The sequence below is a fragment of the Pseudophryne corroboree genome, chromosome 3, assembly GCF_028390025.1.
Source record: "Pseudophryne corroboree isolate aPseCor3 chromosome 3, aPseCor3.hap2, whole genome shotgun sequence".
NCBI classification, from domain to species: Eukaryota; Metazoa; Chordata; class Amphibia; order Anura; family Myobatrachidae; genus Pseudophryne; species Pseudophryne corroboree.
In genome coordinates, this window is record NC_086446.1 from 781,232,731 (window position 1) to 781,249,220 (window position 16,490).

At 48.7% G+C, this 16,490-nt stretch overlaps 1 protein-coding gene across 1 annotated transcript in view; it reads right to left on the reverse strand.

Annotated features, from left to right (window-relative positions):
* Window positions 1-16,490, reverse strand: part of LOC135056883 (EF-hand calcium-binding domain-containing protein 6-like) — a 197,959-nt gene that overhangs the window by 65,098 nt on the left and 116,371 nt on the right. Inside the window, exons 13-15 of the mRNA XM_063962626.1 lie at window positions 8,000-8,129; window positions 7,016-7,140; window positions 3,974-4,217 (exon numbers count right to left, since the gene is read on the reverse strand). Coding sequence (XP_063818696.1) covers window positions 3,974-4,217; window positions 7,016-7,140; window positions 8,000-8,129 — 499 coding nt within the window. The remainder of the gene's footprint in view (window positions 1-3,973; window positions 4,218-7,015; window positions 7,141-7,999; window positions 8,130-16,490) is intronic.

The window sequence follows — 16,490 nt, forward strand, 5'->3', positions numbered from 1 at the left end:
AAAGTACACAGGGAGCTGAGATGGTGGATTCCAGTGGGGACGAATTGATAATCTGTGAGGAGGGGGATGTACACGGTGATATATCGGAGGGTGAAGATGAGGTGGACATCTTGCCTCTGTAGAGCCAGTTTGTGCAAGGAGAGATTAATTGCTTCTTTTTTGGGGGGGGTCCAAACCAACCCGTCATATCAGTCACAGTCGTGTGGCAGACCCTGTCACTGAAATGATGGGTTGGTTAAAGTGTGCATGTCCTGTTTTGTTTATACAACATAAGGGTGGGTGGGAGGGCCCAAGGACAATTCCATCTTGCACCTCTTTTTTCTTTTCTTTTTCTTTGCATCATGTGCTGATTGGGGAGGGTTTTTTGGAAGGGCCATCCTGCGTGACACTGCAGTGCCACTCCTAGATGGGCCCGGTGTTTGTGTCGGCCACTAGGGTCGCTAATCTTACTCACACAGTCAGCTACCTCATTGCGCCTCTTTTTTTCTTTGCGTCATGTGCTGTTTGGGGAGGGTTTTTTGGAAGGGACATCCTGCGTGACACTGCAGTGCCACTCCTAGATGGGCCCGGTGTTTGTGTCGGCCACTAGGGTCGCTAATCTTACTCACACAGCTACCTCATTGAGTCTCTTTTTTTCTTTGCGTCATGTGCTGTTTGGGGAGGGTTTTTTGGAAGGGACATCCTGCGTGACACTGCAGTGCCACTCCTAGATGGGCCCGGTGTTTGTGTCGGCCACTAGGGTCGCTAATCTTACTCACACAGCTACCTCATTGCGCCTCTTTTTTTCTTTGCGTCATGTGCTGTTTGGGGAGGGTTTTTTGGAAGGGCCATCCTGCGTGACACTGCAGTGCCACTCCTAGATGGGCCCGGTGTTTGTGTCGGCCACTAGGGTCGCTAATCTTACTCACACAGCTACCTCATTGCGCCTCTTTTTTTCTTTGCGTCATGTGCTGTTTGGGGAGGTTTTTTTGGAAGGGACATCCTGCGTGACACTGCAGTGCCACTCCTAGATGGGCCCGGTGTTTGTGTCGGCCACTAGGGTCGCTTATCTTACTCACACAGCGACCTCGGTGCAAATTTTAGGACTAAAAATAATATTGTGAGGTGTGAGGTATTCAGAATAGACTGAAAATGAGTGTAAATTATGGTTTTTGAGGTTAATAATACTTTGGGATCAAAATGACCCCCAAATTCTATGATTTAAGCTGTTTTTTAGTGTTTTTTGAAAAAAACACCCGAATCCAAAACACACCCGAATCCGACAAAAAAAATTCGGTGAGGTTTTGCCAAAACGCGTTCGAACCCAAAACACGGCCGCGGAACCGAACCCAAAACCAAAACACAAAACCCGAAAAATTTCAGGCGCTCATCTCTACTTTTAACTAGTACAGTAATAAGTCATCTGCTTTTAGTTAAACATTAGTGATTCAGAACTTAAGCCATTTGAAACTATATACAGGTTGAGTATCCCTTATCCAAAATGCTTGGGACCAGAGGTATTTTGGATATGGGATTTTTCCGTATTTTGGAATAATTACATACCATAATGAGATATCATGGTGATGGGACCTATGTCTAAGCACTGAACGCATTTATGTTACATATACACCTTATACACACAGCCTGAAGGTAATTTTAGCCAATATTTTTTATAACTTTGTGCATTAAACAAAGTGTGTCTACATTCACACAATTCATTTATGTTTCATATACACCTTATACACACAGCCTGAAGGTAATTTAATACAATATTTTTAATAACTTTGTGTATTAAACAAAGTTTGTGTACATTGAGCCATCAAAAACAAAGGTTTCACTATCTCACTCTCACTCAAAAAAGTCCGTATTTCGGAATATTCCGTATTTCGGAATATTTGGATATGGGATACTCAACCTGTATATATTTTTTTTTATAAATTGCTACTATTGCGTAATCACTTATTATGCAATAGTAACAATTAATAAGTTAGGGCAAGTGTCAGATTTTATTTATGATCTAATATAATCACATAACTAAATAACTTTATGTTTGATTAGCAAAAATGCACAGTTGGGAAAATCAAAGGTCAATTGTTATTACTAAAGAACAGCCAGTTTAAGCAAGATGATGGCAGAGCTTAATAAAGGACAATGAGAATTGTGAACTTAACTGTGACAAAGATCATTGCAAAAAGCATTCAGACAGATGGTACAGTAGGTTATTCTAGGGCTGACCTTGCAGGAGAAGCCTACAGTAAAACACTGTTCTAAATCTACAAACACAAGTATAAGAAGAGGCACAAAGCTGAAATGCCAACGCGCATTTCGCTGCATAGCGTTAATGAGGCTAACCCGCGCTGGGGAGCCGGGAATTGTTAGTACAGATGTGGGAACCAATGTGTAAATGCCATGTCATTATGGAGGTGTGTCTCCTTCCTATCATTGGTTTGATTTGAACAAGCTCGATCTGTCATCCCCCTATCAGATTGGAGCATGTGCATATTCATTAGGTTAATGGACGTATATTGGATGTCATTCCGAGTTGATCGCTCGCTAGCAGTTTTTAGCAGCCGTGCAAAAACATTGTCGCCGCCCACTGGGGAGTGTATTTTTCGCTTTGCATAAGTGCGAACGCTTGTTCAGCAGAGCGCCTGCAAAATCTTTTTGTGCAAAACACGACCAGCCCTGTTACTCTTCGTGTGCGTTGATTCTAACGACGGAGGGGCGGCTTTTGATGTCACACACCCGCCCAGCGAACACCCAGCCACGCCTGCGTTTTTTCGGCCACGCCTGCATTTTACCAAACACTCCCTGAAAACGTTCAGTTGCCACCCAGAAACGCCCCCTTCATGTCAATCTCCTTGGATAATATACTGTAGCTTGAAAAAATGAAGTTAGGATTGTCCCAAGGTCTAGCAAATGTGTAAAACTGTCTTTTATAACAGATAGGTATATATTTAGCAAATCAAACCTAATGTTATTTGGCTATGTGATAAACTCTTAACACTTGCCCTGTTGTTATTATGCAATATTAGCAATGTATAATATTTAAAATGACTCACTAATGTTTAATTAGACACAACGTCATCAAATAATTTCATTCATGTACATTAGTCCTCTAATTACCTACCTCAGTCTAATAGAAAAGATTCATCTTAATTAAACACATCTAAACATTAATCCCTTACAGGGCCGCCAATAGGGGGTAACTGCTGGGACTGCAGTCCTGGGCCCAGACAGAGAGGGGGCCCGCCTCTGCAGCTGCAAACGAGGATATCTGCATAGTTATGTCCTCAATGAAATGGCCGCTGCCATGGAGGAGACAAAAAAGCAACAACAATATGGACAAACGAATACATACAAACACTAGGAAGCATCACATTTAACATTAGTCAGAGGGAAGGCATCTGTAGGATCATGGTAGACCAAGTAGCCCACTAGGAAACTCCAGCTGACAGCGGTGAGGCAGGGCTATGGTATAATGGCGTAAATGTATGAAGCAGTTTTTTTCCCCCTTTCTTGTGCCGTGAGCCACGCCAGGTGGGCGGGTGGTGCGAGTCAGTTAGTAGGCTCCGTGTTTGATGCCCCTAAGGACCTCGGTGCCCCTTATAACCTCAGGGTCCGGCACAGGAGTACCCTTTGACCCCCCCTGTCGCCGGGCCTGGCTGCAGAGCACAGACCCCACAAGAGGATAACGGTATACTGTTCACCCCTGCTCCCCGGGATTGGAGCTGCAACTCTGGCTCCCTCATTGACACCCCCTCCCTCAGTCACCCGGGGCATATGCCTCTCACCTGCTGTGCACCTGGCCCTAGCAGACAGGAGAAGGTAGGGTGTGCTACAGAGACATGAAAGAAGTTGGTGGATAGGCAGAAAGTGAAGCAGGAAAGAACTGTGTGACAAAAGATTATGCAGTGAAGGGTCTGCAGGAGAAAACTGGTCCAGAAGCAGTGGAGATGACCAGGAGGATGAGTAGGGAGAAGTGGGTTCGTACCTTTGATTGCAGAATATTTGCAATGATCTTGGTGTCAGAATTCAGTTTCAGAGAGCGAAGAAAGCAGTCGCTGTCACCTCTGACCGGAGGAGAGACTTTGGCATTTGGGAAGCATGAAGAGTTTACAGAGAAGCCGAAGTGTCTGACGAACTGAAAGAAATCAGCGGTTTCATCTTGATTGAGGATCAAAGTTTTCCAGATTTTGCCCACTTCTTCTCTGGAAACCTCAGGGCGGATGTCACACCTGCAAAGTAAATCCAAATGGTTGAATATTTAAAATGCTAGAGGAGAGCATCATCCAAATACTGCTGGGGCAGGGCCAGATTAGCAATGGGGAGGCCGGGACTACAGCTCCAATCCTCCGCATATTCCCAGTATCATGATGACCAGTCATCAGCTGGCTACACAGTCAGCCATAAATCATGGAGTGTATGTACTAAGCCTTGGAGAGAGATAAAGTGGACGGAGATAAAGTACCAGCCAATCAGCTCCATGTAACTGCCATGTTACAGGCTGTGTTTGAAAAATTACAGTTAGGAGCTGGTTTGCTGTTACTTTATCTCTCTCCACTGGCCACACCCACACAGCTCACACCCACATTACACTGGCCACACCCACACAGCTCACACCCACATTACACTGGCCACACCCACAAAGCACTGGTCACAGCTCCTCCTCTTCTTACGATATGCCCTTGATCATTGTTAGCCCTAGGCTCGTGTGGCCCTTTTGGCTGGATGCTGCTGGGGTGTTGGTAGTGAATGTGGCGGTGGGGTGACTGGATGCCGCTGGGGTGTTGGTAGTGAATGTGTCGGTGGGGTGACTGGATGCCGCTGGGGTGTTGGTAGTAAATGTGGCGGTGGGGTGACTGGATGCCGCCAGGGTGTTGGTAGTGAATAGGGGGGTAGTGACTGGATGCCGCTGGGTAGTTGGTAGTGAATGGGGGGGAGGTGGCTGGATGCCGCTGGGGAGTTGGTAGTGAATGTGGCGGTGGGGTGGCTGGATGCCGCTGGGGTGTTGGTAGTGAATTGGGGAGGGGGGGGTGACTGGATGCAGCTGGGGTGTTGTGTTAGTAGTGAATGTGGCGGTGGGGTGACTGGATGCCGCTGGGGTGTTGGTAGTGAATGGGGGGGTAGTGACTGTATGCCGCTGGGGTGTTGGTAGTGAATGTGGCGGTGGGATGACTGGATGCCGCTGGGGTGTTTATAGTAAATGTGGCGGTGAGGTGACTGGATGCCGCTGGGGTGTTGGTAGTGAATGGGGGGGGGGGGGGCTGGATGCCGCTGGGGTGTTGATAGTGAATGGGGGGGGCTGGATGCCGCTGGGGTGTTGGTAGTGAATGGGGGGGGGGGCTGGATGCCGCTGGGGTGTTGGTAGTGAATGGGGGGGGGGGGTGGCTGGATGCCGCTGGGGTGTTGGTAGTGAATGGGGGGGGGGGGGTGACTGGATGCCGCTGGGGTGTTGGTAGTGAATGTGGCGGTGGGGTGACTGGATGCCGCTGGGGTGTTGGTAGTGAATGTGGCGGTGGGGTGGCTGGATGCCGCTGGGGTGTTAGTAGTGAATGGGGGGGGGGGGTGGATGCCGCTGGGGTGTCGGTAGTGAATGGGGGGGGGGGCTGGATGCCGCTGGGGTGTTGGTAGTGAATGTGGCGGTGGGGTGACTGGATGCCGCTGGGGTGTTGGTAGTGAATGTGGCGGTGGGGTGACTGGATGCCGCTGGGGTGTTAGTAGTGAATAGGGGGGGTGACTGGATGCTGCTGGGGTGTTAGTAGTGAATAGGGGGGGTGACTGGATGCTGCTGGGGTGTTAGTAGTGAATAGGGGGGGGTGACTGGATGCTGCTGGGGTGTTAGTAGTGAATGGGGGGGTGAGTGGATGCTGCTGGGGTGTTAGTAGTGAATGGGGGGGGGGGTGACTGGATGCTGCTGGGGTGTTGGCAGTGAATGTGGGTTGGAGGAGTGTGTGTCTGAGTGCTGTTGGGATTGGGGTGTTGATAGTGAATGCGTGTGGACGGTGGGCACCAACAACTATCTCGCCTCCATGCTCCTGCTAAGAAGTTACACCCCTGCACGTACCCCAGTATCTGTGCCCGTGGCTGCTCTCAGTGGCTCGGCTATCACCATCGTTAGCTGACGTCAGCCATAGTATACTATAGATTGCATTTCTGTGCCAGAGCAGGGTCTTCGGATTCCACCCCTGCAGCCTGTACCTGTACCTGTACCATTGCTTAGCCCGATGGCCGTACTATAGGTAAGCCGGGTCACAACCCAGCAGTAATGGTAATGTGATACTGTAGCTAACACTGTGCATTTCACTGTCAGGACGAGATGTATGAAGTATCGCTACATCCCGCCTCTGTTCTCAGGTATACCGGCAGTTTTTTAATATGCACCATTACTTACCTGCCGGCACAACTCTCCCGACGTAGAGCTGTCCCAGCAAAGTACTGACTCCAAGTTTATGACCAGGAGCAGGGCCGTAACAAGGGGGGGGGGCCCTAAGGGGGCATGCGCCCCGGGTGCAGGATTTGAGGGGGCGCCAAGGAGTTACAGAGGAGCAGAGTTTTTTTTGTGTGTTTTTACCGGCAGTGCTGTGCTGCTCCAGTGAGACAGCAGACAGCTCCCAGGCCAATGTATCTGACCCATCTGTCTGCGCGCAGCTTGCTCCGATGTTGTGCGAGTGAGCTCCAGTACCTGGGATTGCGCAAAATTACTGCCTTGCCCTGGGTGACGAAAATCCTAGTTTTGACCCTGACCAGGAGTCCTATCACCACAGTTTTACTAATAATACATCCCACGTTCAGCCTGGATTGGCTCTTATGTGGCCATAAGATATTATAGCTAATGGGTTGCTATCACCACCAGTGATACATAGGCCACTAACTGAGACACGAAGCTCCTTCCTCATCCTCCCTCCCTTCTATTCCCTTACACTGTCCTGTGATCACCTCTCCTTCCTCGTTGTTCCCACATCTTTATGTGTCAGTCCTCTCATCTCTGTATTCTTCATATAGACTATTGAACGCCTGCGAACGTAGTTATCACCTTTTCAGTAACCGGTACAAGCCCTCCGCCGTCAGTCTCCTGGTGTTCATGTCGTCCATCTCACTAAAGTTCAGCTCCAGAGCCTGGTAGTCGTGTTTCACAAGACGTCGGATGATGGCAGCCAGCTGCAAGGAAATGCATGTATATCAGGTTCTACGCATGTGATACAAAGGGCCCAGTTCAGATTTGTATACTCAATGCTTTACGTACAAATCTGATGGAAAGGGGCCTGCACAGGTGCGGAAGGGTGGTCTTCAGTATACCGCCGGCCGGGATCCCGGCGACCACCCGTGCAGAATGGGTCTAGCGATATCGCTGGCAGCTCCATGTCAGCCGCAGTGTGACTGATATGCTGCGGCGGTTTGGGCGCAGCACCCGGCACCGTTCCTCAGGACAGGGGCGTGCCCAGGGTCTGGGTCCAGCGGCGGCTCGAGAGGAGGGGCTGCAGGTCAGTTCAAATTTCAGATAGGGGAGCCGCACGAAATGCCACCAACTGTCATTTCAAACTGATGCCTAGATTTATCAAGCCTTGGAGAGTGATAAATTGCACGGTGATAAAGCACCAGCCAATCGGCTCCTAACTGTCATTTGACAGCTAGGAGGTGATTGGTTGGTACTATCACTGTGCAATTAATCAGTCTCCAAGTCTTGATAAATCTGGGCCTGACTCGCTGGCAGTTGGTGTGGTTCCCCTATCTGAATTTTGGACTGAGCTGCAGCACCAGCTCTGGAGCCGCCACTGTCTGCATCCGAGTAAGCTTCAGCATGGAAACATCGTGAATTGCATCCGATGGTCGTGATGGTGATCCCACGCTGCATGCTCAGACACACGGATCTCGCACGTGCATGCAGGAGGGGGTTTATCCCCTACAGACGCCTCCTGCTGTATTTGAATTTGAATTACACGGAATTGCACAAGCGCTCTCTTGCAACTGTGCAGTTTCGTACAGATATGAATTAGGCCCAAGTGTGAGAGATCTCCACCTGCTCAGCGCTCCTCTGTGCCGCCGGAAGCCTCTTCCCATGATCGGCGGTGGTAGCGGTGGCTTTCGGCTTCCTGGTACATTCGGTCAGCACCGTCTCATTCCCGTTCCACAGGCTGAGGTTCCCCTCGCTGCATTTGCAGAAGCGCAAAGGGTGAAAAATACACAGTAATCAGATAGAACGTTGTGGACGAGATTTATCAAACACCAGCGTAACAACTCCGGCAATGACATTTGTTTTTTTTGTGTTATTTTTTCAAACAATGTTATCGAAATCCAACAGAGAGTGAACATCGGGAAAGCAATTTATGGGGGTCATTCCGAGATGATCGCTAGCTGCATTCGTTCGCTGTGCAGCGATGAGGCAAAAAAAGGCATTTCTGCACATGCGTATGCGGCACAATGCGCACGCGCGTCGTACTATTACAAAGAACGATGTAGTTTCACACAAGGTCTAGTGAAGCTTTTCAGTCGCACTGCTGGCCGCAGAGTGATTGACATGAAGTGGGTGTTTCTGGGTGTCAACTGACCGTTTTCAGGGAGTGTTTGAAAAAACGCAGGTGTGCCAGGAAAAACGCAGGTGTGGCTGGGCGAACGCAGGGCGTGTTCGTGACGTCAAAACAGGAACTGAACAGTCTGAAGTGATCGCAAGCGCTGAGTAGGTCCAGGGCTGTTTCTAGCCAATTTGGCTCCCAGTGCGAGATTTAAAAATGCGCCCCCCCATGACATAAAAAAATTTGCCCCCCCCACACACCTAGAGAAAAAAACAAACTTGCGCGTGCAACCGGCAAGGGGGCGTGGCCTCGTCTAAATGGGTGTTGCCTCGTCTGAAAAGACTACCTCACAATCCAGTTTTTGACCCTGCTCCAACAGATCACGACCACCACAGGAAAAAAAAATTCTACCATATTAAGCCCCACACAGTAATGCCCCCTGCACCATATTATGCCACACACCGCAATGCCCTTGATACATTAAATCCCCACACTACGGCAGGCAAGAGTCCCCATTTCACACATTACGGCAGGTGTCCCCATATTTACACATTGAGAGAAAGAGAGAGAGAGAGAGAATATTTACAGAGGCGCCTCACCAGTCGCTCCTCGCGCCGGCCTTTCCCTCTTCCTAACTTGGATCCCCCTCTGTACCCCGCTCGAGGGGGGGGGGAGTTTCACGGAGTGACGGGGTTGCGTCGTGACGTAACGACGCAAACGCCTCATTCCGTGAAACTCCGCCCCCCCAAGCGGGTTACTCTGGGAGAAATAGGAGGGGGAAGCAGGGAGCCACAGTTAGTGCCACGGCGGGCTCCCAGTGCGGTTGCACTGCTCGCCTGCCCCAAGAAACTGCCCTGAGTAGGTCTGAAGCTACTCTGAAACTGCACAAAATTATTTTGTAGCCGCTCTGCGATCCTTTCATTCGCACTTCTGCTAAGCTAAAATACACTCCCAGGGGTAAATTTACTAAGCTCCCGATTTTGACCGAGATGCCGTTTTTTCATCAAAGTGTCATCTCGGTAATTTACTAAACACTAATCACGGCAGAGATGAGGGCATTCGTAATTTTTTGCAAGTCCAAGTAAAAAATTACGAATGAATACACCATCGGTCAAAACGCGGCTGTTTAAGTATGAATCTCGGTCATTTACTAAGAAGTGCAAAGCAAAAAACAAACAAACACTGCCGTGAAAAATTACAACTCGTAAAAAAGTGCTAAAAAAAAACAGACCTTTTTTTTTTATTCGTGATTGGATAGGCATGCACGGATCCATGAGATCCGTGCATGTATATCAGTGGGAAGGGGTGGGAAAGTGCTTTTTTTAAAAAAAAAAATTGCGTGGGGTCCCCCCTCCTAAGCATAACCAGCCTCGGGCTCTTTGAGCCGATCCTGGTTGCCGAAATATGGGAAAAAAAATGACAGGGGTTCCCCCATATTTAAGCAACCAGCATCGGGCTCTGCGCCTGGTCCTGGTCCCAAAAATACGGGGGACAAAAAGAGTAGGGGTCCCCCGTATTTTTAAAACCAGCACCGGGCTCCACTAGCTGGACAGATAATGCCACAGCCGGGGGTCACTTTTATATAGTGCCCTGCGGCCGTGGCATCAAAAATCCAACTAGTCACTCCTGGCCGGGGTACCCTGGGGGAGTGGGGACCCCTTCAATCAAGGGGTCCCCCCCCCCAGCCACCCAAGGGCCAGGGGTGAAGCCCGAGGCTGTCCCCCCCCATCCAATGGGCTGCGGATGGGGAGGCTGATAGCCTTTGTTGTAAAAGAAAAGATATTGTTTTTAGTAGCAGTACTACAAGGCCCAGCAAGCCTCCCCCGCATGCTGGTACTTGGAGAACCACAAGTACCAGCATGCGATGGAAAAACGGGCCCGCTGGTACCTGTAGTACTACTACTAAAAAAATACCCAAAAAAAGACAAGACACACACACCGTGAAAGTATAATTTTATTACATACATACACACATACATACATACTTACCTTAAGTTCCCACGCAGGTCGGTCCTCTTCTCCAGTAGAATCCAAGGGGTACCTGTTGAAGAAATTATACTCACGAGATCCAGGGGTCCAGGCTCCTCGGGAAATCCAGGGGTAATCCACGTACTTGAAAAAAATAACAAAACGGTGTCCCGACCACGAACTGAAAGGGGACCCATGTTTGCACATGGGTCACCTTTCCACGAATGCCAGAAACCCACTTTGACTTCTGTCTAAGTGGGTTTCTTCAGCCAATCAGGGAGCGCCACGTTGTAGCACTCTCCTGATCAGCTGTGTGCTCCTGTCCTCACTGACAGGCAGCACACGGCAGTGTTACAATGTAGCGCCTATGCGCAACATTGTAACCAATGCTGGGAACTTTCTGCTCAGCGGTGACGTCACTTTAGGTCAACCGCAGGGCAGAAAGTTCCCATCATTGGTTACAATGTAGCGCATAGGCGCTACATTGTAACACTGCCGTGTGCTGCCTGTCAGTGAGGACAGGAGCACACAGCTGATCAGGAGAGTGCTACAACGTGGCGCTCCCTGATTGGCTGAAGAAACCCACTTAGACAGAAGTCAAAGTGGGTTTCTGGCATTCGTGGAAAGGTGACCCATGTGCAAACATGGGTCCCCTTTCAGTTCGTGGTCGGGACACCGTTTTGTTATTTTTTTCAAGTACGTGGATTACCCCTGGATTTCCCGAGGAGCCTGGACCCCTGGATCTCGTGAGTATAATTTCTTCAACAGGTACCCCTTGGATTCTACTGGAGAAGAGGACCGACCTGCGTGGGAACTTAAGGTAAGTATGTATGTATGTGTGTATGTATGTAATAAAATTATACTTTCACGGTGTGTGTGTCTTGTCTTTTATTGGGTATTTTTTTAGTAGTAGTACTACAGGTACCAGCGGGCCCGTTTTTCCGTCGCATGCTGGTACTTGTGGTTCTCCAAGTACCAGCATGCGGGGGAGGCTTGCTGGGCCTTGTAGTACTGCTACTAAAAACAATATCTTTTCTTTTACAACAAAGGCTATCAGCCTCCCCATCCGCAGCCCATTGGATGGGGGGGGACAGCCTCGGGCTTCACCCCTGGCCCTTGGGTGGCTGGGGGGGGGGACCCCTTGATTGAAGGGGTCCCCACTCCCCCAGGGTACCCCGGCCAGGGGTGACTAGATGGATTTTTGATGCCACGGCCGCAGGGCACTATATAAAAGTGACCCCCGGCTGTGGCATTATCTGTCCAGCTAGTGGAGCCCGGTGCTGGTTTTAAAAATACGGGGGACCCCTACTCTTTTTGTCCCCCGTATTTTTGGGACCAGGACCAGGCGCAGAGCCCGATGCTGGTTGCTTAAATATGGGGGAACCCCTGTCATTTTTTTTCCCATATTTCGGCAACCAGGATCGGCTCAAAGAGCCCGAGGCTGGTTATGCTTAGGAGGGGGGACCCCACGCAATTTTTTTTTAAATATTTGACAGTGTTTAATTTAAAAAAAAACAAAAAAAAATGAACCCCAGCACGGATCACACAGATCCGGCCGAGATTCATTGTAAAAAAGTCGGCAGTGTTTTGCTAATCACTGCCGTAAAAATAGAAAAAAAACCACGAATGACATCGACATCGGAAGAAAAGAAAAACCCGAATACGACAGCTTAGTAAATTAGTCGTAATCAATTCAAAAAGTTGCAGTTTTACACTTTCGATGTCATTCGTGATTGAACTTTGACCTGAAACGGGAAAATACGAATCTTAGTAAATTTACCCCCCAGTCGGAGGCGGCTTAGCGTTTGCACGACTGCTAAAACCTGCTAGCGAGCGATCAAATCGGAATGACCCCCTATGTTTCCAAATATGCTCAGTTTACAAATTATAACTACAGTGCTTGTCTACTTCCAAGTCCTCATCTTTTAGGCACAGCACCAGCTGTGAATTGGGCACTAGGCCTGGATACCAGTTTAGTGGGCTGTAGGTTGCCCCTGCTTTGCCCCTCCCCTTCACATCACGAAAGGATTTTCTCTGTGCAGTACGCGGCACGCATATTAAAGGTACTAAGGCCCTCATTCCGAGTTGGTCGCTCGCTAGCTACTTTTAGCAGCCGTGCAAACGCATAGTCGCCGCCCACGGGGGAGTGTATTTTAGCATAGCAAGAGTGCGAACGCGTGTGCAGCCACGCGGCACCAAACACATTTTGTACAGAACAAGACCAGCCCTGTAGTTACTTATCCTGTGCGATGATTGCTGCGACGAGTGACACGGTAATGACGTCAGATACCCGGCCAGCAAACGCCCGGCCACGCCTGCGTTTTTCCACACACTCCCAGAATATGGTCAGTTGCCACCCAGAAACGCCCACTTCCTGTCAATCTCCTTGCGTTCACCAGTGCGACTGAAAGCGTCGCTAGAACCTGTGCAAAACCACGATGCTCATTGTGCCCGTACACCGCACGTGCGCATTGCGGTGCATACGCATGCGCAGTTTTGCAGTTTTTTAAACTGATCGCTACGCAGCGAACAATGGCAGCTAGCGATCAACTCGGAATGAGGGCCTAAACCCAGGCACCTGAAAACGTTGTTCTCACTATTGTGGGACTAGGCCGGTGGTTGCCAAACTATTTTGAATGACAGCGCCCTAGAGTATAAGAATTTTTTTCATGGCTCCCCTAGGCCAAATGATTCTTATTGAGAAATGTAAAAATAAATATTAAATTAAGTAATGTGTTTACATCTCATACTTACGTTCCATTGTGTGGTGTGGGACAAGATTTGCATCTGTTTGTCCACATATTTTATGATTGACAGCACTGGTATTGCCTAATACATTGACCATAAATAATTTGAATTGGTCTTGGACCACCAATCAAAGGCACCCCTGCAAGTGTCCCGAGGCAACACAGGGAGACAGGGCGCACAGTTTGAGAAACACTGAACTAGGCATTAAGGTGGTCATTCCGAGTTGATAGCTCTCTAGCAGTTTATAGCAGCCGTGCAAACGCTATGCCGCCGCCCACTGGGAGTGTATTTTAGCTTAGCAGAAGTGCGAACGAAAGGATCGCAGAGCGGCTACGAAAAAATATTGTGCAGTTTCTGAGTAGCTTCAGACCTACTCAGCGCTTGCGATCACTTCAGACTGTTCAGTTCCTGTTGTGACGTCACGAACACGTCCTGCGTTCGCCCAGCCACGCCTGCGTTTTTCCTGGCACGCCTGCGTTTTTCCTGGCACGCCTGCGTTTTTTCAAACACTCCCTGAAAACGGTCAGTTGACACCCAGCAACGCCCACTTCATGTCAATCACTCTGCGGCCAGCAGTGCGACTGAAAAGCTTCGCAAGACCCTGTGTGAAACTACATCGGTCGTTGTGAAAGTACGTCGCGCGTGCGCATTGCGCCGCATACGAATGCTCAGAAGTGCCGTTTATTTACATAATCGCTCCGCAGCGAACATTTTCAGCTAGTGATCAACTCGGAATGACCCCCTAAGGCCCTAGCCCATTAGGAAAGTCTTTTTGGCCCATATCAGCTCTGCAAAGTCTTTAACACCTCATGCTGAATTTGAAAATAAGGTGTATACAGTATCAGGGACGTCCGGTGGGGTGAGGCAGGTGAGATAGAGCCTTTCCTGTCATACTAACGTGTATGTCATAGTTTTGACTATACAAAGTATATGAAAAATATAAAGAATATATAAGACATATCATCTGTTTATTTTTCTAATAATGTTTAGAGTCAAAACTCTGGAGTATAAAGTCTATGACAGGTGAGGCAGTGCTTTTCTTTTCCGCACATCTCTGATAAAAACTCACCAAATTTCCAGCAGTATAAGCCCATGTGTTTTACCGCTGCACCTGTGTATAATGCCCACATGTGTATACCGCTGCACCTGTGTATAATGCCCACATGTATATACTGCTACACCTGTGTATAATGCCCACATGTATATACTGCTATCTTTTATTAAGAAAAATTGCAACATACATTACATAAATATGGTAAAACGCATAAAAATAGGACATACAATATACATTGAATTGTTGCCCAATAATCCAAACCAAAAAGCAACAAAGCTTGTATAACTATACGCAATGTCAAAATTGCTTAACATCTAAGCAAAAAACAACCTACTGTATTCGAACAATACATATCATAACCATAAGCAATGAAAAGATGAATGAAGTCTTTTAGTCACATGCAAACCGCTTTAATTAAAAAAACAGAAAAAAGAAAATCTACGAGAAGGTGAAGGATAGGAAGCCATAAGATGAACAAGAAAAGGACTTCTGCTACCCACTCAAGGGGGTTTCAGGTGGCGCCAGAGCCTGGACCACCCGACAGCATCCAACCTCTTCCTATCCATATCCATCATCCTCTTAACCTCGTGCAGAATATTTCCCACCACCTCCTCACAGGGGAGGACCTTTGCTCTGAGGGAAACCTGACACCGTGCACCCCATGTGTGAAACCTAACTGCTAAACTAACTATAAAAATTGTGGTTAAATCAAACCTTCTATACCCTTTGAACGCCCCATAAACCCACTCAGGGTAACTAAGCCCCGAAAGGCACAGGATGCGTAAGGCCCTTGATACCGCTCTGTAAACCTTTATATTGAAGGGACACTCAAGGAGGAAATGGTCCATTGTCTCCACCTCCCCTAGACATTCCTCACGTGGGCAGCCACGATCATTGGCACTTCGACACTTGAGGTTACCCCGCACATAAAGCCTCCCTTGGAAAGAAAGCCAGGCAATATCTCTGAACTTCAGTGGGATTCTTTGAGAATTAATCAAAGACAACCCATCTGAGCAGACACTGCCTGGGCAGTCCCTTAACGACAGCGGAGCATAAAAGTAGTCCGCAAAATTCTTCTCTCCAACTCCCTTCTAGAGAAGTTTTTGACTTCACCCACCTCCAGCCCCCAAAGCCTCGTCATCTTCAAGCACAGTATAACGTAGATCGGGAGGTAGCCATGCCGGACTCGAAAGGTTTTTACTTGGCCACCATCCATCCATAACCTGAGGAAGGGAAACACCCAGGCCCTAAAACTCTCTACCCATCGAGAGGGAGTTCTTAGAAACAAACTCCCATAGATTGAGTTTTAAAAACGTTGTAGCAAAAAACACCACAGGGTTGACCATACTCAGCCCCCCCTGTTCCCTCGATCTGTAGGTGATCCCTCTCTTGACCAGATTCATTCTATTCCCCCATAACATCAGGAAGAATAAAGAATTCATCTTGGTCCACAAAGACTGTGGCAAGAAGCACACATAACTGACATACAGAAAAAGCGGAATCAGATACGTTTTGCATAAGTCAACCCTCTCCCTGAGAGAAAGTTGCCACCTTCTCCAGGACTGCACCTTCCTGGTAGCATCTTCCAGCCTCTTCTCCCAATTCTGAGTGGCATAATCACCACGGCCAAATTTGATACCTAGAATTTTTATCTCTGGACTGGTGCGGGGGAGGCTATCCGGAAGGGTAAATTTATCACCTTCCTCCCCCATCCAGAAAGCTTCACACTTATCCTGATTGATTCGGAAGCACGAAGCCTCAGAGTACTCACAGATAAGATGTTCCATGCCACGTGCCTCTGCCACAGATGACAGGACCACAGTAACATCGTCTGCGTAGGCCACCACCCTCAGCGGCAACCCAGGGCCCAGCTGAACTCCTACCACAGCACCGCTCTCAATCCTCCGCACAAAAGGATCAATTGCAAATACATATAGAAGGGGGCTCAGGGGACACCCCTGACGGACACCCGAGTCGACAGCAAAAGCAGGGCCTACCCAGCCATTGACAAGTGGGAAGCTCTCAGCCTGATTGTAAATGACACGTAGCCAATCTACCACCCTCGCTGGAAGACCATACCTCTCCAGCACAGCCCACAGGTACTGATGATTAACTCGGTCAAAAGCCTTGGACTGATCCAATGCCAGCAAATACTTGCCCCATTTTTCAGCACGACATTGCTCCACAGCCTCCCGGATGCCAAGGACAGCACTAAAGGTGCTTCGGCC